Below are 24,946 nucleotides of genomic sequence, written 5' to 3' on the forward strand. Positions count from 1 at the left end.
TGCCACTGGAGATTCAGATGAGCAGCGAGCCCAACTGGCCTGAATCAACTCCTATACAAAATAGTTAACAGTCCAGGGAGTTAACAGTCCAAGGAGTTAAAAGTCCAGGGAGTTAACAGTCCGGGAAGTTAACAGTCCGGGGAGGTATCAGTCCGGGGAGGTATCAGTCCGGGGAGGTATCAGTCCGGGGAGGTAACAGTCCGGGGAGGTAACAGTCCGGGGAGGTAACAGTCCGGGGAGGTAACAGTCCGGGGAGGTAACAGTCCGGGGGGGTAACAGTCCGGGGGGGTAACAGTCCGGGGGGGTAACAGTCCGGGGGGGTAACAGTCCGGGGAGTTAACAGTCCGGGGAGTTAACAGTCCGGGGAGGTAACAGTCCGGGGAGTTAACAGTCCGGGGAGGTAACAGTCCGGGGAGGTAACAGTCCGGGGAGGTAACAGTCCGGGGGGGTAACAGTCCGGGGAGTTAACAGTCCAGGGGGGTAACAGTCCAGGGAGTTAACAGTCCAGGGAGTTAACAGTCCAGGGGGGTAACAGTCCAGGGAGGTATCAGTCCAGGGAGTTAACAGTCCAGGGAGTTAACAGTCCAGGGAGTTAACAGTTGGTTTTGCTTGCTGGGTACATGTTGACCGGGCGGGGGACGTTTCTTCCGTGGAGGCTCAGCTGAGACTGAAGAGAGCCTGTCTGGCAGATGACCTCAATGACAAACTGTCCCTGAGACCTGGCCCCATGGAGCTGCTGCACAAGAATATCATTCCACTTGACTGCTGCCTTCAGACAGGCAGCCGCCACGACATGTATCACCGAGTAACACCCATCTGCCTGCATCTTGAGGTGTGTGACTCACATGAACCTGTGTGTGAATTTTCACAGATAAACATGACTTTACTTTGAGTTTGTTTTTGAGTTTGAAAATGGTGTGTTTTAACTCTTCAGTGGAGTGAAGATGAGGCTATACAGCTGCAGTGAAATACTAAAAGTAGTCAAACATTTACAATTAGTGTGAATCACAAGTAACCACAAGAATGTATTGAATAGTATGCAGTGTTGTTAGTATAGTTTGCAACGTCATAGCTTCCCCATAGAAGTTATGTGGCAACACTATTAAAGCATACTATTTTGTATACTAGCTGGAGAGAGAAAAACTTCAGCAAACAATGAAGGGTCCCTTAACCCAAAGTATGTGATTGGGACATAYTMAAAAGTTTCTCTTACATCCAAGTMTGTTAGTCCTGCTCTCTATATGTGTCCAGCCAGGGTTTCTGTATACGCTGGTTTTATGTTCTCTTCCTCTGTCTCTTCAGTAAACATATTGTGGTCAATAAAGGGCTGGAGCGCCGAGGTTTACTCTACCTCCCTATGAACAGGGACATGCTTTATAGAGACAAACAGCAGCTGTATTTGGGTCCAGAGGAGAAGGGCGAGTGTGTGTTTGTCTGTGTGTGTGGGTGTCCCTCCCCGCATCTCTGTTTTGACTCTGTCTGATTTACATGGCTCCAGTGAGTCACCTACGAAGGTATCTGATTGAAGAAGGCTGTTGTTCAGCTGTCCGGTAATGTGCCAATGACCTCTTCCATTTTGTTTATCATCTTTGAAAATATTAGATCTCTGAGACTTCAAAACAGTTGAGGTCTGCTGATAGAGAGATTATAACATCAATACAACAACATACACAGCAATACTAATAGTTACTGAGTTAGAATACCTCATGATAAGCTGTAGATCATACTATTTACTAAGAGCATTTCAATCCATATTTTTCGTATTTACCACAAACCGATGCTGGCACTAAGACCGCCCTCAATGAGCTGTTTAGGGCCATAAACAAACAAGAAAACCCTAGTGGCTGGTGATTTTAAAGCAGGAAAACTGAAATCCGTTTTACCTCATTTCTACCAGTATGTCACCTGTGYAACTAGAGGCGAAAAACCTCTAGATCACCTCTACTCCACACACAGAAACGCATAAAAAGCTCTCCCCTGTCCTCCACTTGGCCAATTTGACCATACCTCTATCCTCCTTATTCCTGCTTACAAGCAACAACTCAAACAGGAAGTACCAGTGACACGCACAATACGGAAGTGGTCCGATGAAACAGATGCTAAGCTACAGGACTGTTTTGCTAGCACAGACTGGAATATGTTTCGGGACTCATCCGATGGCATTGAGGAGTTTACTACATCAATCACTGGCTTCATTAGAGAGTGCATCGACGACATCGTCCCCACAGTAATCGTCTCCAACAACTCCAACACCATCATTAAGTCTGCAGAAGACACAACGGTGGTAGCCCTGATCACCGACGACGATGAGACGGGAGGAGGGAGGAGGTCAGAGACCTGGCAGTGTGGTGCCAGGACAACAACTTCTCCCTCAACTTCAGGAAGACAAAGGAGCTGATTGTGGACTACAGTAAACCGAGGGCCGAGCACGCCCCCATGCACATCGAACGGGGCTGTAGTGCAGTGGGTCGAGAGCCTCAAGTTCCTCTGTGTCCACATCACTAAGGACCTATCATGGTCCAAACACACCAACACAGTCACGAAGAGGGCACGCCAACACCTCCTCCYCCTCAGGAGGCTGAAGAGATCTGGCATGGGCCAGATCTTCAAACAGTTATACAGCTGCACCATTGAGAGCATCTTGTCTGGAACCAACAGCCATAAGTAAGGTTGCAAMGGGTCTGAAACTTTTCAGGTAATTTTCCATGGACAGTTAAGCCCTGGAATATGGGGAATTTTGCTTAAATTCATCAAAAAAGTTAGCAGTGAACCTTTTTTGTGGGATACACATAAGTCAATTCTAGGTCTTGTGGCATATTTTGGTTAAACAATCCCCAATTCAATGGAATTGCGGTCCCTTTACTTCTAATTGAGGTGCAAATTATGAATCAGACACCAGTATTCTACAAGAGCACAGACACAAGGGACAAGACACACCGGTCTCTACATTGCAGATGAGCTGAAGGCAGTCATCAATGACCTTGGACCACAGAAGGTATTTGCACTGGTGACAGACAATGCTGTGAACATGAAGGCTGCTTGGTCTAAAGTGGAGGAGTCCTACCCTCACATCACACCCATKGGCTGTGCTGCTCATGCATTGAATCTGCTCCTCAAGGACATCATGGCACTGAAAACAACGGATACACTGTACAAGAGAGCCAAGGAAATGGTTAGGTATGTAAAGGGTCATCAAGTTATAGCAGCAATCTACCTCACCATGCAAAGTGAGAAGAATAAGAGCCCCACATTGAAGCTTCCCAGCAACACCCGTGTTTTTTATTATACTTTATATTTATTTCACCTTTATTTAACCAGGTAGGCCAGTTGAGAACTAGTTCTCATTAACAACTGCGACCTGGCCAAGATAAAGCAAAGCAGTGTGACACAAACCACACAGAGTTACACATGGAATAAACAAACAAACATACAGTCAATAACATGCTAGAAAAGTCTATATAGAGTGTGTGCAAATGKCATAAGGAGTTAAGGCAATAAATAAGCCATAGTAGCGAAGTAATTACAATTTAGCAAGTTAACACTGGAGTGATGTGCAGATGATGATGCGCAAGTAGAAATACTGGAAATACTGGTGTGCAAAAAATAATAATAATAATAAATAAATAAAACAATATGGGGATGAGGTAGGTAGTTGGATGGGCTATTTACAGATGGGTCGTGTACAGCTGCAGCGATCAGTAAGTGGTGTTGTCATCATGTTTGACAGTCTCCTGGAGGGTCTCCAAGAAATGGYCATATCACATATCACAATATGGACAGCCCCATCAAGAGGACCCTCCTGGATGATGTATTTTGGGAGAGAGCGGTAAGCATCCTGAAACCTATAGCAGTAGCCATTGCACGGATTGAAGGAGACAATGCCATCCTGTCTGATATTCAGACTCTGCTTGCAGATGTAAGAGAAGACATCCATACTGCCCTGACCACTTCACTGTTGCTCCAAGCAGAGGAAACTGCACTTCTGAAATACATCAAAAAGCATGAAGACTTCTGCCTGAAGCCCACACACACCGCAGCGTACATGTTGGACCCCAAGTATCCTGGCAAGAGCATCCTGTCTGGTGCAGAGATCAACAAGGCCTATGGCGTCATCACTACCGTGTCTTGCCACCTTGGCCTGGATGAGGGCAAGGGTCTTGGCAGTCTGGCGAAGTACACTTCCAAGCAAGGGCTTTGGGATGGAGATGCAATATGGCAGTCGTGCCAACATATCTCATCAGCCACCTGGTGGAAGGGACTTTGTGGATCTGAGGCTCTTTCCCTGTTGCCTCCATCATCCTCCAAATCCCACCAACATCAGCTGCCTCAGAGCGCAACTGGTCCTTGTTTGGGAACACACACACCAAAGCACGCAACAGGCTGACCAATACAAGGGTTGAAAAAGCTTTTTTGAGCCTGACAACGAGCCACCCTCACCAAGGTTGGAAAGTGACAGTGAAGATGAGGGCTCAGAGTCTGATGTTCAAGAAATTGACATTGAGGAGGTCCAGGGAGAAGACATGGAAGCCTGAGAGGAAGACAAACAAAGCTGTAGTTTCTAGACTATCATTTTACAGATGTATGTTGAAAACGTTTTTRGGAGATGCGATGGATCATCGGAGATCATTCAATATACCCTTTCTTTTGTTGTTCAGTGAAATCATCCCATGTGAAGAGTCAACTCATTTAACTAAAGTTAAATTAGTAACCAACATTTTTTAAATTTTTTTATGTTTTTGTCTCCATATGATATGATAAATATATCCAATGCAAAAACATCTACATTTAAATGTACTATTAATTTGCATATATTYCCGTTAATTCCCATATATTCCTGTTAATTCCCACGGAAAGTTTCCACCTCTGAATGTTCCCAAAAATGTGCAACCCTAGCCATAATACTGCTAAATAGTTAGTCCGTGTAGCTATTTGGTTAACTATTTAACTATCTGAATTTACCCTTTTTGCACTAACTTTTTTGACTCGATCACATACGCTGCAGCTACTGTTTATTATCTGTCACTTTATTCCTAGTTATATGTACATACAGTATGTAATTACCTCGTAGCCCTGCATATCGACTGTTACTGGTACCCCTTGTATACACTTACTTTTTAAAAACTCTATATTGTTGGTTTAAGGGCTCGTAGGTAAGCATTTCACGGTTATATCCGGTGCATGTGATAAATACAATCTGATTTGATATAGCCAAGTTATCGTTACTCATTGTGTACCTATTATAATAGTAATAGTATTATTACGTGTTTTACTTTTCTATTATTTCTCTATGTTCTTTCTCCCTGCGTTGTTGGGAAGAGCCCGTAAGTAAGCATTTCACTGTTAGTCCACACCTGTCGTTTACGAAGCATGTGACAAATTGTCACGTATACTCCCTCTCTGGCCTCTAGGTCACCAGACTGCTGATTAWTACGCACACCTGTCACCACCGTCACACGCACCAGCGCTTAATGACACTCACCTGGAGACTCCATCACCTCCTTGATTACCTGTCCTATTTATGTCACTCCCTTTGGCTCCTTCCCCAGATGTTATTGTTCCTGTATCTGTTTCATGTCGGTGCGCTGTTCGTGTTTTGTTTGTTTATTTATTAAATGTAAATCACTCCCTGAACTTGCTTCCCGACTCTCAGTTTACATCGTTACAGAATAACGCCTCACCTAAGGGAAGCATCAGGGAGTGTTTTTTGTTTTTGTGTTGGAGGTGACGTCAGGTCTGGGTTCTGCCGCCGGAGCAACAGAGGATGCCTCAGCCGGTACATCAGGGTGTCAAGACTCGGTTGGCGGGTCAAGCGTCTGTTGCCGAGGATGCCTCGGCTAGCTCGTCAGGCTTCCATGCCTTAGCTAGCTCGTCAGGCTTCCATGCCTTAGCTAGCTCGTCAGGCTTCCATGCCTTAGCTAGCTCGTCAGGTTTTCAAGACTCGGTAGGCTCGACAGACTCCCATGCCACAGCTGGCTCACCAGGCTCCGGCGCATCTGGCTGCTTGTCAGGTTCCTGTGCTTCTACGGAGGTGACCGGTCCGCTCCTGATCCCCGGGAACGTCTCTCTGGTCGGCGTCTTGCGGCTGGAGCCGCGCGTCGGAGAGGGGGTGCTGTTTCGCCTGCTCCTTCTTCGGTGGTCTAGGTCGCCAGGCTCCCGTGCCCCAGCCGGCTCAACAGGTTCCCGTGCTTCGGCAGAGATGGCCGGTCCACTCCTGATCCACGGGATCGTCCCTGTTGTCAGCGTCCCAGCCGCGCGTCAGGGAGGGGGTACTGTCACGTATAGGCCCTCTCTGGCCTCTAGGTCACCAGACTGCTGATTATTATGTACACCTGTCACCATCGTCACACGCACCAGCGCTTAATGACACTCACCTTGACTCCACCACCTCCTTGATTACCTGTCCTATTTATGTCACTCCCTTTGGTTCCTTCCCCAGGCGTTRTTGTTTCATGTCGGTGTGCTGTTCGTGTTTCTTGTTTTGTTCGTATAKTTATTAAATGTATTCACTCCCTGAACTTGCATCCCGACTCTCAGCGTACATCATTACACAAATAAAATGTTATTTWATTTGATAATAGCCCAGTAGTAACTTGTTCTGTCCCTGACTGGGACTAAAGTAGGCAACCCTACTTCCTGAATAGAGAGAGAGAACTGAGACAGAAAGCACGCAGGGCATTCTATGTTATTACAATTTTGCTAAAACGAATTGAATGTGTCATTGAACTGATTGCACTTGGCAGTGAGGTGTAGGGTTTCACCCAATGGGACAAACACCCCATGACAGAGTTCTGTAAGATTGCATGGAGGGCAGAATTTGGCCAATATCCACTAATAATAAAAACTAAAAAAAGAGCAATTCAGTTTTGGAAACATCTCAAATACAGTGACCCCCTCTCATATCATTACCAAGCCCTGCAATGCCAAGAGCTGAGCAAAGAAAATAGTCCCCTCATCTAGCTGGTCCTGGGGCTGAGTTCACAAACCTGTTCTACTAACACACTGAAGCCTCAGTCCCCTCATCCAGCTGGTCCTGGGGCTGAGTTCACAAACCTGTTCTACTAACACACTGAAGCCTGAGGACCAGAACATCCAATCAATCAGAATAAACAAAGTTACAACAGTCAAAACAAAACCACATGACCTATTGAGAAACACAATCACAAAGCAAAATGCAGTGCTATCTGGCCCTAAATCGACAGTACACCATGGAAAACTAKTTGACTTATTGACTATTTGAGAGAGATCCAACCAACAGGATATAACAACCAGGTGAGTSCACAAGGCCATGTGKGAAGGACCAGAKGAGGACAYAGAGTGGGGCTGATRGTGTGATTGAAACCAGGGTTGACTCTTGGCAGGTCACATGTTCTCATACTAAACGAGACACACATTACCCCCCTCCTCCCCTCTCCTGGCTCTGTCCCAGTGCTAACCTCAGGCTCTGCACCTCCAGCACCGTCTCTCTCAGCTAAACCAATCAAGGCTCTCTGTTCACTATCACTTCAGCCAATCAGGGCTGTGTTCACTGTGAAGTGGCCATGTCAGTCTCTGCCCACTGCAGAGTAGCACCTTTTGGCGGCTAAGATGCTTTGGACTAGTGACAGTGAAGAAGAAGCAGTGTGTGAAATACTGGTGTTAAACAACAGAGAGGATAGGGACTGTGTTGTACAGAGCGAGTGTGTGAATACTGATGTTAAACAACAGAGAGGATAGGGACTTGTGTGTAAGAGCAGTGTGTGAATACGATGTTAAACAACAGAGAGGATAGGGACTGTGTTGTACAGAGCAGTGTGTGAATACTGATGTTAAACAACAGAGAGGATAGGGACTGTGTTACAGAGCAGTGTGTGAATACTGATGTTAAACAACAGAGAGAATAGGGACTGTGTTGTACAGAGCAGTGTGTGAATACTGATGTTAAACAACAGAAGAGGATAGGGACTGTGTGGTACAGAGCAGTGTGTGAATACTGATGTAAACAACAAAGAGGATAGGGACTGTGGTGTACAGAAGCAGTGTGTGAATAACTGATGTTAAACAACAGAGAGGACAGGGACTGTGTTGTACAGATGGCAGTGTGTGAATACTGATGTTAAACAACAGAGAGGATAGGGACTGTGTGGTACAGAGCAGATGTGTGAATACTGATGTTAAACAACAGAGAGATAGGGACTGTTTTGTACAGAGCAGTGTGTGAATACTGATGTTAAACAACAGAGAGGATAGGACTGTGTTGTACAGAGCAGTGTGTGAATACTGATGTTAAACAACAGAGAGATAGGACGTGTGGTACAGAGCATGTGTGAATACTGATGTTAAACAACAGAGAGGATAGGGACTTGTTGTACAGAGCAGTGTGTGAATACTGATGTTAAACAACAGAGAGGATAGGACTGTGTTTACAGAGCAGTGTGTGAATACTGATGTTAAACAAGAGAGGATAGGGACTGTGTTGTACAGAGCAGTGTGTGAATACTGATGTTAAACAACAGAGAGGATAGGGACTGTGTTGTACAGAGGCAGTGTGTGAATACGATGTTAAACAACAGAGAGGATAGGGACTGTGTGTACAGAGCAGTGTGTGAATACTGATGTTAAACAACAGAGGAGGATAGGACTGTGTTGTACACAGCAGTGTGTGAATACTGATGTTAAACAACAGAGAGGATGAGGGACTGTGTGTACAGAGCAGTGTGTGACATACTGATGTTTAAACAACAGAGAGGATAGGGACTGGTGTACAGAGCAGTGTGTGAATACTGATGTTAAAACAACAGAGAGGATAGGGACTGTGTTGTACAGAGCAGTGTGTGAATACTGATGTTAAACCAACAGAGAGGATAGGGACTGTGTTGTACAGAGCAGTGTGTGAATACTGATGTTAAACAACAGAGAGGATAGGGAGCTGTGTGTACAGAGCAGTGTTTGAATACTGATGTTAAACAACAGAAGGATAGGACTGTGTTGTACAGAGCAGTGTTGTGACAGATGATCGTTAAACCAACAGAAGGATAGGGACTGTGTGGTACAGAGCAATTTTGCTGAATACTGATGTTAACAACAGAGAGGATAGGACTGGTTTGTACAGAGCATGTGTGTGAATACTGATGTTAAACAAACAGAGAGGATTAGGACTGTGTTGTACAGAGCAGTGTGTGAATACTATGTTAAACACAGAAGGATAGGGACTGTGTTGTACAGGAGCTTGTGTGAATACTGATGCTTAAACAACAGAGAGGCATAGCGACTGTTCGTACAGCAGCAGTGTGTGAATACTGCATGTTAAAAACACAGACGAGGCACACGCAGTTTGCTACAGAGCAGTGTTGTGAATACTGATGTATAAACAACAGAGAGGATAGGGACTGTGTTGTACAGAGCAGTATGTGAATACTATAGTTAAACAACAGAGAGATAGGACTGTGAGTGTACAGAGCCATGGTCTGTGTGACATACTGATGTTAAACAAAACAGAGAGAGATAGGACTGTGTGTACAGCACAGGTGTGTGAATACTGAGTTAAACAACACAGAGGATAGGGACTGTTGTACAGGCAGGTTGTGAATACTCATGTTAAACAACAGAAGACAGGACTGTGTTGTACAGAGCAGCTGTGTGAATACTGTATGTTAAACAACAGAGAGATAGGGACTGTGTTGTACAGACAGTGTGCTGAATACTGATGTTAAACAACAGAGAGGTAGGGACTGTGTGTACAGAGCAGTGTGTGAATACTGATGTTAAACAATAGAGAGGATAGGGACTGTGTTGTACAGAGCAGTGTGAATACTGATGTTAAACAACAGAGAGGATAGACTGTGTTACAGAGCATTGTAAATACTGAGTTAAAAAACAGAGAGGATAGGACTGTGTGTACAGAGCAGTGTGTGAATACTGATGTTAAACAACAGAGAGGATAGGACTGTGTGTACAGAGCAGTGTGTGAATACTGATGTTAAACAACAGAGAGATAGCGACTGTGTTGTACAGAGCAGTGTGTGAATACTTATGTTAAACAACAGAGGAGGATAGGACTGTGTTGTACAGAGCAGTGTGTGAATACTGATGTTAAACAACAGAGAGGATAGGACTGTGTTGTACAGAGCAGTGTGTGAATACTGATGTTATACAATAGAGAGGATAGGACTGGTTGTACAGAGCAGTACACAGACAGGAACATATTGTACATTCACACAGAGACCAAATCTTCCACTAACACACAACCCTACAATTGGGTTTTGTTTTAACCTCTGAAATATTAAAATATGCGACATACTTTTTCATGTTTTAAAACCCTTGAATTCTAAGCCCTCTTTGCGCTTATCTCACCGTGTGTCAGGTTTCAGTCCTCCGTTCTCTGTGTGTGATTTAACTGTGTGTTAATCTCTGTAGTGAACCACGTGAACCACATCAACTTCTCATCACCCCCTCTCCTCCCTCTCTCTCTCTCTCTCTCTCTCCCTCCCTCCCTCCCTCCCTCCTCCTTTCTCTCTCCTCTCGCCCTCTTCTCCAGTAAACCATTGGGACACTTCCTAAGCAGGAGGACTCGTATGCGTTCGAGGAGACAGCAGCAGTGACAGTCTGTCTCCAGAGCAACCCCACAGTGACAGTCTGTCTCCAGAGCAACCCCACAGTGACAGTCTGTCTCCAGAGCAACCCCACAGTGACAGTCTGTCTCCAGAGCAACCCCACAGTGACGAGTCCCAGGGGTCGCATGCCCCTCTTCTGAAGCCATGGGCAGACCCCCTCATCATCACCAGCCCTCACTAGACCTAGACAGGTAATACTCCTCCTCATCATCACCAGCCTCACTAGACCTAGACAGGTAATACTCCTCCTCATCATCACCAGCCCTCACTAGACATAGACAGGTCATTTGTATTTTGTATTTATTTGGATCCCCATTCTTTTTATATATATTGTATTTATTTATTTTTTATATATTGTGTTATTGACTGTACGTTTGTTTATCCCATGTGTAACTCTGTGTTGTTTTTGTGCACTGCTTTGCTTTATCTTGGCCAGGTCGCAGTTGTAAATGAGAACTTGTTCTCAACTGGCCTACCTGGTAAATAAAGGTGAAATAAAAATAAAAGTTCCTGCCAAGGCAGCAGCTACTCTTCCTGGGGTCCAGCAAAATTAAGGCAGTTATACAATTTAAAAACATTACAAACACATTCACAACACATTCACAATACACTGTGTGCCCTCAAGCCCCTACTCCACTACAACATATCTACACAAAATCCATGTGTACATGTGTATGTTATCATGTGTGTGTTGCTTCACAGTCCCCGCTGTTCCATAAGGTGTATTTTATGTTTTTTGAATCAGATTTTACTGCTAGTTCCATGTAGTCAATACTCCTCCTCCTCACCAGCCCTAGACAGGTAAATACTCCTCCTCCTCACCAGCCCTAGACAAGGTAATACTCCTCCTCACCAGCCCTAGACAGTAATACTCCTCCTCACCAGCCCTAGACAGGTAATACTCCTCCTCCTCATCACCAGCCCTCAGACAGGTAATACTCCTCCTCCTCCTCACCAGCCCTAGAACAGGTAATACTCCTCCTCCTCATCACCAGCCCTAGACAGTAATACTCCTCCTCCTCCCTCACCAGCCCTAGACAGGTAATACTTCCTCCTCCTCATCACCAGCCCTAGACAGGTAATACTCCTCCTCACCAGCCCTAGACAGGTAATACTCCTCCTCACCAGCCCTAGACAGGTAATACTCCTCCTCCTCACCAGCCCTAGACAGTAATACTCCTCCTCACCAGCCCTTAGACCAGGTAATACTCCTCCCTCACCAGCCCTTAGACTGGTAATACTCCTCCTCCCCTCCTCCTCCTCACCAGCCCTAGACAGTAATACTCCTCCACCTCATCACCAGCCCTAGACAGGGTAATACTCCCCCTCCTCAATCACCAGCCCTAGACAGGTAATACTCCTCCTCCTCCTCACCAGCCCTAGACAGGTAATACTCCTCCTCCTCCTCACCAGTCCTAGAAAGGTAATACCTCCCTCCTGTGGTAGCTGGAAGAACTACAGCATCCTACCCAAGGGTTCTCTAGTGACCGTTGGAACGTGAGTGACTGCTCTTTTCACATTTCACATTCCTCCCTGCCAGTTAGTCTGTCTCGCACAGACACAGTGTGTTGCTGGCTACTGCTTCCTGTGTTTTATCATCTGTGACTCCCTGCATTCCACACCCCTCTCCTCACTCTCACTTTGTGGACAGAAATGATGACATCATTCCCAACAGTCACTAGAAGTTTCTGTCATAAACTGTTTGCTGATTTAAGTGTTAACCGAAAGTCAGCTTGRACCTAGTACCCAGTTCCTATTTTCAAATGTCAAYWWTTTTYTTCCTTTTTTCAATAATTTAATTAATTTATTTGGGTTGTCTTTGAATTCATCTGGTTGTTTTCAGGTTGGCCAACCAGTGAATGTAGTTGGCATTTTCTGCATTAACGTCTTTGTCTTTGTGTTMCAGGGGTGTCAGAACAGAGACCCGTCTGATCAGAGCCAGGAAGATGGCTTGTCTGCAGCTAACGATAGGCAGTCTACAGCCCCACCGGCCGTAGTCAACGTAGGAACAGACCCTATACTGTCATAGGATGCATCGTCTATAAACAGGTCTATGAGAGAACATCAACTTGTATTGTATTTAATAGTATGTCCTCACTATTTCTCCCATTTGATTCTACAGTCAAAGACGCCAGACAAGAACCGCCACAAAAAGCCCAAAGACGTGAAGCCTAAGGTGAAGAAGCTGAAGTACCACCAGTACATCCCTCCGGACCAGAAGGCCGAGAAGTCCCCGCCTCCCATGGACTCGGCCTATACCAGGCTCCTGCAGCAGCAACAGCTCTTCCTACAGCTGCAGATCCTCAGCCAACAGAAACATGCACACACACATTCGCACACACACTCACAGTACACACACTCCCAACATGCCCAACACACACACCAGCATAGCTTCAACTACCAGCCTCTGCACCAGCCGGCCCTAGCCCAGAAGTGAGTACCTCGGATAGTGAGGGGTCTAACCCTAACCCCATGTCTCAGATCTGGCCTTCAATTTACTAAATGTTGCATAAKATTGTTGCCTTTTGTGGTGTTTATCTCCCAGAAATCTCATGTTCTCCTATCTGTAGACAATCCAGTCAGCAGCTGATGGTGTGTAGCTCCAGTTTTCCTACTAACACAGTCAACAGTAGCTCCTTGTCTTCAGTGAAGACCACATACTCYGGTCAAACCAACGTCTCACCAGYCAAACCTGCTCCTCTCCCACCTAACCTGGATGACCTGAAGGTAGGTACTCTCTCTCCGTAGAGTGAGGGAAATATTCCTTAGTACAAGTTGGAAAGAGAACTCAAATACTGTTTTTTTTCTCTCTCTCCGTTCCTCTCTCCCCCTTTCTCCTCTCTCCCCCCTCCTCCTCTCTCCCTCTCTCTCTCTCCATCCAACAGGTGTCGGAGCTCAGACAGCAGCTGCGTATCCGGGGCATGCCAGTCTCAGGAACCAAGATGGCCCTCATCGAGAGACTCTGTCCCTTTAAGGACCACACCTCAAGCCCCTCCCATTCAGGCTCCAATGACATTAGCACGGCCACCTTCCCTGTCACCCCCACGGGRTCCCTGTCCTCCTACCAGTCCCCCTCCTCCTCCAGCACCCTCTCCCAGGGCGGGTATTACCCCTACCCCAGCACTTCCTCCACTCCACCCATATCCCCCGCTTCCTCAGACCTCTCCCTCAGCGGCTCACTCCCAGACAGCTTCAGCGGCATGCCCATGTCCTCCTCTCCACTGTTTTGCATCCAGCCGTCCCCAGGCCACCTCAGCGCTGAGGAAGGTCAGGGGGGAGGGGGTTTGAGCGGGGTAGGACTGCAGGGAGGGGAGGTTGGAGGAACGGAGCGGGAGAAGGAGAAGATTTTGGTGGAAAAACAGAAAGTGATTGAGGAGCTGACGTGGAAGTTGCACCAGGAACAGAGACAGGTGGGTAACCTCACTGTTCCAATCCATATAGCTATGTTGTCCCTAAAGAGCAATGCAAGGCTACGCTGACCTACTGTTAACAGCCTGTTGTTCAACAGCTGACTTACTGTTAACAGCCTGTTGTTCAACAGCTGACTTACTGTTAACAGCCTGTTGTTCAACAGCTGACTTACTGTTAACAGCCTGTTGTTCAACAGCTGACTTACTGTTAACAGCCTGTTGTTCAACAGCAGACCTACTGTTAACAGCCTGTTGTTCAACAGGTGGAGGAGCTCAAGATGCAGCTGCACAAGAGGAAGCGTTGCCATGGCGCCACACAGGAGGGTTTACTGGCTCCATCCCAGCTCCACCACCTTCCCCTCCAGCAATCCCCGTCCCTGATGGGGCAACACTTCTTTGGGGTGACAGTCAAGCAGGAGCCCATGTCCCTCTCCTCCAGCTGTCCCTTCTCCTCCCCCAAGCACCTAAAGAGTCCTCCAGGAAGCTGCATGGAGGGGATGGGCCATTGCGGTGCCTCCCTGCCCAGTATGGGGGACCCTGGTGGGCCACGATGCCTGGATCAGACCCCCTCCTCTGGAAGTCCCTCAGGCATGTGTGCCTTCCTGAGCCCCCAGTGCTCTCCTGAAGACTCGCCCATCACCAAGACGTCCAACAGCCCCCAGCCTTCCTCCCCCAACAACCCCTAYCTGCTGTCACTGCCGCTGGGCAGAGACGGGTGCAGCCATCCCCTCAACCAGGCCACCACCAGGCCCTGCAACATGCAGGTATGCCTTAGGCAGTATGTTTGTTATGAGTYTTCAGATACTTAATGGTTAAACGCCCTTTATAGTGTTTGTTGTGACTCTATTCTCAGTGGTCATGATCAGGAGAGCAACTTTGGTTTTAGAAGTGGGGAGGGAGGAGAGTCTACCTGACTCYTCGGAGGCGTCCGCATGGTCCTAAAGCACACCTCCGCCTCGTTTTTGTATCACATTCCAATGATAAAACTGTGGGGGGCAAGAATTCAATTTCTGAATGTGGGGGGAGACATGCCCCCCACCCGCCCCCTTGGTCATGTATGCTCTCCTAACAGATTCCCCAGAAGAATGAAGGCCAGGCTGTAAACGGCTCCTATCCCTCTGACCAGAGAGGCCTTCAGTCAGCRCTCCCCAACTCAGCCGACAACAGCCTGAACCACAGGGTCAACCAMAAGTCCAAGAACCCAAATATGCAGCAGAAGGTRMGAGCTRTYYGTCTRTCTAAACTTGGTCTGTAGCGGATTGACGTGGTTATGTGTCACATATCCACCCGTCACATTCACTTTAACACATTTTCTGCCTTCCATTCATGTGTTGCTTCTCTCTAAAACTTCCATCATGAGGTTCATGATACTCTTCACAACTCAAATCTTTTGAGAAAGATGAAGCTATTCCCAGCTGTTCCCTCCCACTATATCCTTTTGAGCTAGAAATCTAATTTTCTCAGTAACTCCACAACTTTTTTTAAGCATCTTGGTTTTTTTTTATATCAGGATTCATAGATTAGAGTTTCTTACACAAAATCAAATCAGTAATACAACCTTTTTCGCCATTTATTCTTTTCATATAGATACCTATATTGCCCTGTCCCCAGCACGTTGGCCAAAAGTGCCCGGTCTCGTCCCCCGCCTTCTGTAGCTCAGATGCAGCTGCATCCGACTCTAGACAGCCCCCTTGCTATGAGGATGCAGTCAAGCAGGTAAACTAAATGATACACCAAACTCTGCTCCTGATCATGGCTGGCCAACGCTTTTTGTTTCATTGTTGGAACCTCCGAGGCGTCCTCTTTCTCTCTCTTTCTCACCTGCTTTGTTTATCCATCCATCACTTCATCCATCACACACTTTGCACCCTTGACCAAGTTTGACTGTTTCTTCAGAGCTGACTGTTGTGTGGTTGTGTTATGTAGAGTTGTGGTTGCCCCAAGTGCCTTGTAGAACAACACTGTCAGACAGCAATAACATCAATAGTATATCCATATTACAATCATAATCTTTGGACTGGGTCGAAATAATTGATAAAGCACAAATGTAACAAGTCTTAATAACATTTGTATTCTTTTTTTTAGCAACTGACCAGAAGTCAGCAGATGGATGAGCTTCTGGATGTGCTCATAGAGAGTGGAGGTGGGTGAACTGACTCAGAATCAGTCTCAAATGTGTGTGATGTATACAATGTGTAGTCTTACAAATTGGGTAGCGATATAGCTGTCAGTGCATGTTGTTGCCATGGTTATGGATGAGCAATGGCTTTGTAACTGCAAGCAATTTAGTTTCGATCCCCTACATAAGGTACTAGTCAGTTTGCCTCCCTACATACCATCCATCACCGCTTAGTTAAGTAACTCCAGATTTCCCTCTTACATGGGTATTAAATCACACTCTGTGCTGTGACTCCCCCTCCCCCCATCCTCTTCTCTTCAAGAGATACCAGCTAACGCCAGAGAAGAGAGGGAGAGGTCCTCTGTAACCAAAGTTGTGCCTCACATTACAGTGTCCCCTGGAACCACCGACCTTGCCGAACCAAAGTTCCACCGAAGACACTACGAACACCTGTCCCCCTCCCAGCTCAATTATGACCACACAGTCAATCACATTGCAGACAGCCACCTGGAGACCCTGCTGGGAAGCCCCCTAGGCCGAGGGGGTGAGGTCGCCCTTCTCAAGATGGCCGCAGAGGAATCAGGGCAGGGAGAGGAGGGGGATATTGGACTAGAGGGCTACCCCGGTCCGAACCACCACCACCAGGACAAACTGCTCTCCAACAGGGGCCTGATGGAAACCCCAACACCTCCATCTCCCATCCACTCCAAAGTGACGTCCGTGGCCGAGGTGCAGGGGTTGGTCGGCATGACGTTTAGCGAGTCGCCGTGGGAGACGATGGAATGGCTGGACCTGACGCCCCCGAGCTTGGCTACGGGATTCAGCTCTGTCCCTCCCACCGGGTCAAGCATCTTCAACACAGAGTTCCTTGATGTTACAGACATCAACCTGAATACAGCCATGGACCTTCATCTAGAGCACTGGTGAAACACCGGAGACTAGCTATGGACCAGCTAGCCACTATCTGGCTAGCAACCTACAAAAATAACAATATTTTATCAATTTTGAAGACACTCTTTTCTAGAGTGACTTACAGGAGCAATTAGGTGCCTTGCTCTGATTTTTCACTGAGTCGGCTCAGGGATTCAAACCAGCAACCTTTTGGTTACTGGCCCTACGCTCTTAACCGGTGGGCTACATGCCAGCCCCCAACACAGCAGGATACAAGCTAGCTACCTAGAAAACACAACAAGAGACTATAGTGTCTAGCTACTAGCTAGCTACCTAGAAAACACAAGAGACTATAGTGTCTACTAGCTAGGCTACCTAGAAAACACAACAATAGACTATAGCGTCTAGTACTAGCTAGCTACTATGAAAACACAACAAGGAACTATAGTGTCTACAGCTAGCTACCGAGAAAACACAACAAAGACTATAGCATCAGCTACTAGCTAGCTACCTATAAAACACAACAGGAAACTATAGTGTCTACTAGCTAGCTACTAGAAAACACAACAAGAGACTATAGCATCTAGCTACTAGCTAGCTACCTAGAAAACACAAAAGAAACAGTGTCTACTAGCTAGCTACCTAGAAAAACACAACAATAGACTATAGCGTTCTAGCTACTAGCTAGCTACTAGAAAACACAACAAGAGACTATAGGTCTCCTAGCTAGCTACCTAGAAAACACAACAAAAACTAGTGTCTCCTAGCTAGCTACCTAGAAAACACAACAAGAAACTAGTGTCTACTAGCTAGCTACCTAGAAAAACACAACAAAGACTATAGGTCTAGCTACTAGCTAGCTACCTAGAAAACCACACAAGAGACTATAGTGTCTCCTAGCTAGCTACCTAGGAAAACATAACAAGAGGACTAGTAGCTACTAGCTAGCTACCTAGAAAACACAACAAGAAACTATAGTGTCTACTAGCTAGGTACCCAGAAAACACAACATAGACTATAATGTCTAGCTACTAGCTAGCTACCTATAAAACACAATAGACTAGTGTCTAGCTAGCTACCAAGAAAACAACAAGATACTATAGTGTCTAGCTAGCAAGTTACCTAGAAAACACAAGAGACTATAATGTCTACAAGCTAGTTACCTAGAAAACACAAGAGACTAACGTAAACTCACCCCATTCCGTACAAATGTGCGCAACCGCGACATTCAAACGAGGCTACAAAGAAAACTAATGGGACTGTAGCGACTGTGTTGACTTCAAAATCTGGGGTTTGAACTACGCTTGTATTCAAGCGTTGATCGACATGGTAATGGCTTTATAGTATTGGAGAAAAGTTGAAAAAACTGACCCTCCGTTACATCGTGACGTGTCATGCCGTAACGTACAGCACGCATAAAGCAACTATTTCTGTCTTACAATCGCTCTCCACCAGGTGTAGCACTTCTCTCATCGTTTAAAAACAAGAAATGGACAGTGACGGGGTATGGGGGGATACCTAATTTTTTGCGTCATCACTGCAAGCGATCATRACTCTCAAAGCCGCTGTTTACTTCTGAGGATCACTTTAGCACCGCCCTAAAATCCCGATTCAAATTCAACACAAACCTTCAAATAGGTATGTAATGACACATTCTATAAACTCTTTATAGTGTTTTATTTACATTTTAGAGGCGATAAGGTGATAAATTGGACAGATTGAGTGAAAAAAGCCGTTTTCCCACACGACATTTCTCCTTCTCATTACCACGCATTAGTTTAGCTTCCCCGCCTGCCATTTTTAAAAAGACCCGATGGAGCTCACAAACACAACAATAGACTATAGCGTCTAGCTACTAGCTAGCTACCTATAAAACACAACTATGCAGAAACGGGCAGCGTTTAGGTCATGTAAATGATTATGTTGGAAAGGGGAGAAATTGTGCTTTACAATGGTATTGACATTACAGTTGATCTGGAAGTATTACGTTTTTTGGGCGCTAAAATAAGGTAAATTGTWTGGACCAAGGCGATGTACAAAAGTGAGTGAGATTACGTTAGTGTCTAGCTAAAGTTACTAGCTAGCTACCTAGAAAACACAACAAGATACTATAGTGTCTAGCTAGCAAGTTACCTAGAAAAAGACACYGAAGGAAACTAGTTAGCAACTATGACCCAGTTAGCAAAATAAAATAGCTAGAGACAAAATACTGACTAGCGACAACACTGACCAGCAACCAAAGACCAGCGGAATAAATCTCGCCAAATTTGCCCTGGATACCAAAACCGCTTCCAGGGAAATTTACAATGGGATTTTAAGTGCAACGATTTACCAAAGAACCACAAGCAGAGTCGCGGCCTGGTAAAGGGCTATACAACAACAGAATCACATTAAAGTTTGTTGTTCACGAACATTGAAACGTTTTTTGGGGGGTACACAATAAGCAGTCACCGGGTGCTGTTTGAAATTATCTTTGTCTTCTTGGACAATGATGCGCACAACTATAAAAGCAGTATGAATCTGGATAGATCCATCAACGATGTTCATTAAATGAATACTACGGCCCCAAAAATATTACAACGTTGCCTTAATAAATCTATAGAATATATGCAAGTAGTTTCGTACAGTTTGAAGTAATATGCCACCTAGACTTGAAGATATATACATATTTTGACAATCAATGTGTTATTTGTGAACAGTGAGTCTTTGTTTTTATTACTGGAAACCAAAAGGAGATTACAAACGGATTTGGATGACATCGAATGCCACATTTGTAAATATTATATTGTTAGTGACAGAGACAAGTTGAGGTCTGGATATTTGTCTGTGGTGTGGGAGAGAACACTTTAGAAACTATCACAGAATCAAATGTGTCATTTTAGTATGTAGTTTGATATTTTCTATGTAAATATTTAAAATCTCACATTTTGCACCTTGATTAGCGTAGATTATTGGCACACTTTGCTTAAACCTAGAATGTATTTGCAGTGAAAGAATTTGCCAAAGTTCCATGCAAGTGTTTGGTATGGGTTTTTTCTCACACATTACTAGTGGATTTATTTACAATATAATAATACGAAGACCAAATATGTACCTTTAGTGTGGAAATCCCCTTTGTCTCAGTTTCGATAAAAGTGTCTTCAGATGCAGAAATAAATGGATTGTAGGACGAGAGAGCAATATTTAACTCGGATTGTGCCTTAAACACTTCACAACAAGAACGCTCTTGGTATTTCAAATGGAGCACTCTGTCCATATCCCATCTCACCAAACAATGTAGCTGTTACTCTGGCCACACAAAGCATCCACAATTATTCAAGACAACATGAATGTGGAACGCTATGGTACTGCACAGTCCATGGTTCGCCACCTTTATCACACAGCTTTGATAAATCACATCACATTTTTAGTGCAAGGATCCATCATAGCCAGAAAGTCAGAAGTATTGCAAGAAAATCTGTCTGAATGTCATCCTATATTATACTTTTTTTTTTATTTTGTATTATTATTTATTGTTTGGTATTTGACCTTTGGAAAATTCACCCATTTATATCCTAGACTCACTTCTTAGTTATTTATTTCTTTTCATTTATTTTTTATTTATACATTGATCATATTTATATTTGACATTCCTTTATGATAAAATTAGATTGATTAACATAAACTCATATACCGCCGTTTTGATCTTGCATTGTTCTTCCCAAAATATGTTTTCCATGGAGAACAATATGATATAAAAGTACTGCATATGCAGAGTAAATATCCATTCTTACCAATACTAACTGTGAATCTAGCACAGAMTAATCAGTGTTCAATATGTTACTTAAAGTATGTGTAACCTTTTTATAAACTTGGTTCTGAAGCCACCGTTATGCTGCAGGGGTTTGGGGTAGGATCTGTAGAATGATTATGAATCAGGAATGAAAAATAGTTTACTGAGATGTAAATATACCATTACATGTATGATGTGGTCTATAGCTAAACAAATGGGACTGTTAGAATATGTAAACGTAACTATGGGTATAATTTTAAGCCCATGGCTGTGGGAACCGATTTTTCACTGACCTTTTTTTTGTTGAGCGCTAAAGGTCCCCAAGCTTCTGCKCAYGTGCGGATCACGTTCTGCGCACGTGTTTCTTTACTTTACGCACACATTTGTGTGGTCTCTTTCCCTTCACATTCCTCACTGTCAATCGTGAATGATAATTATTWWAAGTTCTACCAGTGAAACGTCCACGCAGCATCTGTTTTGGCCACATGAGAGAAATATTAGGTGGGGTTTTTGTCTCACAGTAACGTTATAATATATCATTATATTCGGTTCTGTTATGTAGACTACTATCATTGTGATCTTGCAGACATTATAACTTTATTAAATGAGCACCATTCGCCAGAGTAGCCTGTTCTCTACTAGTAGAGAATRAGCAAATGCCAGAAGTGTCAAGACCTTTAATGCTCTGAAAAAAAGGTCAGTGGAAAGCCACTCCGTAATTTAACCCCCACAGTGCCAATGAGATTGTCTGAGATATTGTGATGACACCGAAATGCGGAAGAATGTTCAAAACACTAACTTTGTCTTGGATTAGCTATCAGTCAGATTTGGTTCAGTATCATTATTTGATTTATTTATTTTTTGACCAAAAATGTATCGCAAACAACTTTTTTTCTCTCTGTTACTTCTTAATTAAACTGTCGCATCCCTTGTTTATAGGATTTCACCCAAGATCAGTTGAGGTTTGTCACCACGCCATTAGGCATTTCCAACAGCCACACAGGTCATGTGCTCCATCCTGATCACCTAATGTTGAGGGATGACTTTCTTTTCTCTTTTTACATCAAAATTTCACATCTGACAAAAAGCTTCCCTATTGCTTGGCCACTGAACAGCTTTACCATGGTAACSAGTGTTTCCATAGCAGTGCATTACTGTAGAAAAGAAAGCAATAAACTTAAAACACATCATTGTTTCTGTGTTGTACCTTTGTCTACGACCCAGGTTCACAATACAGCGCTATGTATTTTCTCAGTGTGAACTTTATTCGTTTTTTTTTTTTTTTCCTGGATCAATATACAATATAATACTCATTGCCCTTAACATTGTATGATCTATAATATGAAAATTCCAATAAATTGCAATTCACCATGTAACCTTAAGTGTTCCACATCTCAGCCTATAAGAGCATAGGCTTCTTCAGAGGCGTGCAAAGTTTAGAACTATTCAGACAGAAACGCAATGAATAGAGACGACTGGATTCCGTACTCCGCATAACAGGGAATCAGGTCAGGTCTATGCAGTRCATTTCTATCTGAATGTTCTGTAAATTTCCTCTCTCCTGAATAAGCTGCATATGCACGCAACATTTCTGTACTAAACACTTGTGCCTGACCCCTGGCTTTTCCAAGGGGGCATTTCATGAAGCACAATTTAGCTAAAACAATTGTGTATTTTCTAGTTCTTAATATCACATATAGTAACCCTTGGAGTTACATCTGAAAGTTTATTGAAGTTATCTGGCAAACACATTGACTGTGCTTAGTGAAACAACCCAGGTTCCAACATAGCGATGCTRAACCCCTGCAGTTTGGTTCACYAGCTAAGGAGTTCCATGACGGGGAKTGTTTMTTTTGMTTCGCTACGTTATTATACACTGAACRTGGGTGACCTGACAAGAGTGACGCCGTGGATTTCAGAGCGTGAAAGAGAGTGATTTCCTCACCTCTCATTCATCTTTTTATTTTATTTAGCCGTTATTTAACTAGGCAAGTCAGTTCAGAACAAGTTCATATTTACAATGACGGACTACCCCGGCCCTAATCCGGATGATGCTGGGCCAATTGTGCGCCGCCCTATGGGGTTCCCAATCACGGCCAGTTGTGACACAGCCTGGGAACGAACCAGGGTCTGTAGTGACGCCTCTACCACCGCAATGCAGTCCCTTAGGCCACTCGAGACCCAAATACACAACAATCTGCACTGATCAGACTACACAGGATAGGTGAAAGCCTATCAGTAACATCTATTCAATGTTCACCAGTCTAGGTCTTTCACATCAGTGGAAAAGGGGACAAGAAGAGGATTTCACTGGACACTATTGAGATGCGCCCTACATGTTGCCTAAGCAAACAGAACCTTCCATCAGTGCGAGCCTCGTATCATGGCGAGCGGCCCGAGCCACATGCCAATTTTTATCTATGATTCTGTGTGTGATCAGGAAGGCTGGGCAGCTGAACAGTGCTGTAGTATAACATGACTGTCGTGGSGGTCGGACACTCCTTTTACACAGACAGATGCAGCACTGGCCTGGTCAAGCACTTAAATGTGTATCTGACATGTTCAACTTGTGACGTCTTGCAAAGTGACAGGTTTAATAGCTAGCCGACTGGCTAGAACTTCATCCACTTTTCAACGTGTGGCAGGTGGAGAACTGTGTACTCTACACTGCTTGAGGAGACACTGTCGAGTGCGTCCGTGGTAACAAGTCCTAACTGCTGAACAGAACCGGTGAATAATAGCAGACTGTTTTGAAATGTACACATACATATAGATTTACAATCCTACTGTACAGTTAGCAGAGAACAACATTTGGAGTCATACTGTAAAATTGCATATTAAGAAAATAAAGCCACGTTTACACCATCGATCTGTGTTTCAAGGGAACAATAACTTTTGCATCATCAGACCCCTTCMTTTACAAGGAGTTAAGGTGCCCACAGCATACTGAGAGATTTGAGTGTCTCGCTCAGACAAGTCTGTCTGCATTACATCTGAAAAAAAAATATATATCTGACGACGTAGAGGTGAGCACACAAACGCATACATACAATACAGTCCACCATGTACAATCCAAATAGATGACTCTTTTCATAACGTCATGAGCGGCACTTTCCAACATGTTTGTTTATTTGGTAACATCGATTTTCAAGTATACACCGTATATGGACTCTAAACCGTTTTTCCCCAAGCACATAAAAAAGATGAACGTTGTGTATATATACGTTGAGCCAATTGAAMGTCTTCAAGTTTAGCTGTCTGAAGACGGGAGGATAATCTAGATGTTTTTATGGACATTGAACAGGGTGGTGACAAGTATGTGTGTATTATCGTATTGCACAGGGCGATTGGTTTGGAATATGGAATTGTCCTCATGTTCTCTGGAACATGGAAACAAACACCTTGTTACTATAGTAACTGAGGACACRGGATGTCATGCGGTGTACCGACCCCCCCCGTTGCGTGTGTCGCCGTGCAAAGTGTCCCCCCCCGTCAGTCCACATACATAGGGGAGGAGGCAGGGATCTGGTCCAGGATGCGACACACGTAGCTGGCCACGTCCACARACCTCTCCTCGTACATCAGGATGAGCGGGTGTTTCTGGAGGAGACAAACATTACCTCAGCCACGTAGAAACTAGGTCAAGCTTTGCTGTTGCCCGCATAGCAATCAATACACAGTGAAATCCACAAACAACATCAAGTGCCAACATAGAAAGACACAAACTTACCAGGAGCTCCTTGTACTTGGGCCGYTTKGACTCATCCTTTGTGAGGCTGTAGAACAAGAGAAGAAGCAATTGGCAAGACAWCAGAAAGAGCAATGTTGCCTTTTCACCATTCTACCAGGAGAGGGAGGCAAAAACCAATGGTGAATCCTCTAGGGTGAGAGTCTAATAGCATGTCCACTGGAGGGAGTGGTAGACTGCTTTCACCAGCGGTGATGCTCACCATAAATTGACAAAGTTGATGAACTTGGGGGAGAACTGTCTGTCCTCAGAGTTGCAGAGCTGGGGCGGCTCGCCCTTCACCACCTGGGTCAGCTGATCAAACACGCTATTCCACTTGGGATACGGGAATCTGCCGGTGGCCAACTCATACTGAAGACACACAGAAATGCAATTACTCATTGACTACCACCAACAAGGGTTTAGAAATTGTTTGAT

General features: G+C 44.7%; 2 protein-coding genes across 2 annotated transcripts in view; one reads left to right on the forward strand and one right to left on the reverse strand.

Moving 5' to 3' along the window:
• The first annotated feature begins 5,761 nt into the window (after positions 1–5,761).
• LOC112070935 (myocardin-like) lies at positions 5,762–17,411 on the forward strand. Its single transcript, XM_024138393.2, is given in 13 exon segments — positions 5,762–6,266; positions 10,538–10,708; positions 10,711–10,737; positions 10,740–10,780; positions 12,496–12,591; positions 12,712–13,022; positions 13,160–13,316; positions 13,475–13,999; positions 14,263–14,763; positions 15,072–15,218; positions 15,587–15,715; positions 16,085–16,142; positions 16,441–17,411. Coding segments are annotated over 13 exon segments (3,273 nt in total). The 3' UTR covers positions 17,046–17,411.
• A 6,471-nt stretch (positions 17,412–23,882) lies between these two features.
• Positions 23,883–24,946, reverse strand: part of LOC112070936 (dual specificity mitogen-activated protein kinase kinase 4) — a 30,870-nt gene continuing 29,806 nt past the window's right edge. The window contains exons 10-12 of the mRNA XM_024138394.2: positions 24,732–24,880; positions 24,512–24,557; positions 23,883–24,381 (exon numbers count right to left, since the gene is read on the reverse strand). Coding sequence (XP_023994162.1) covers positions 24,274–24,381; positions 24,512–24,557; positions 24,732–24,880 — 303 coding nt within the window. The 3' untranslated portion in view covers positions 23,883–24,273. The remainder of the gene's footprint in view (positions 24,382–24,511; positions 24,558–24,731; positions 24,881–24,946) is intronic.

Source organism: Salvelinus sp. IW2-2015, unplaced genomic scaffold, assembly GCF_002910315.2.
Source record: "Salvelinus sp. IW2-2015 unplaced genomic scaffold, ASM291031v2 Un_scaffold1463, whole genome shotgun sequence".
Taxonomy (NCBI): domain Eukaryota; kingdom Metazoa; phylum Chordata; class Actinopteri; order Salmoniformes; family Salmonidae; genus Salvelinus; species Salvelinus sp. IW2-2015.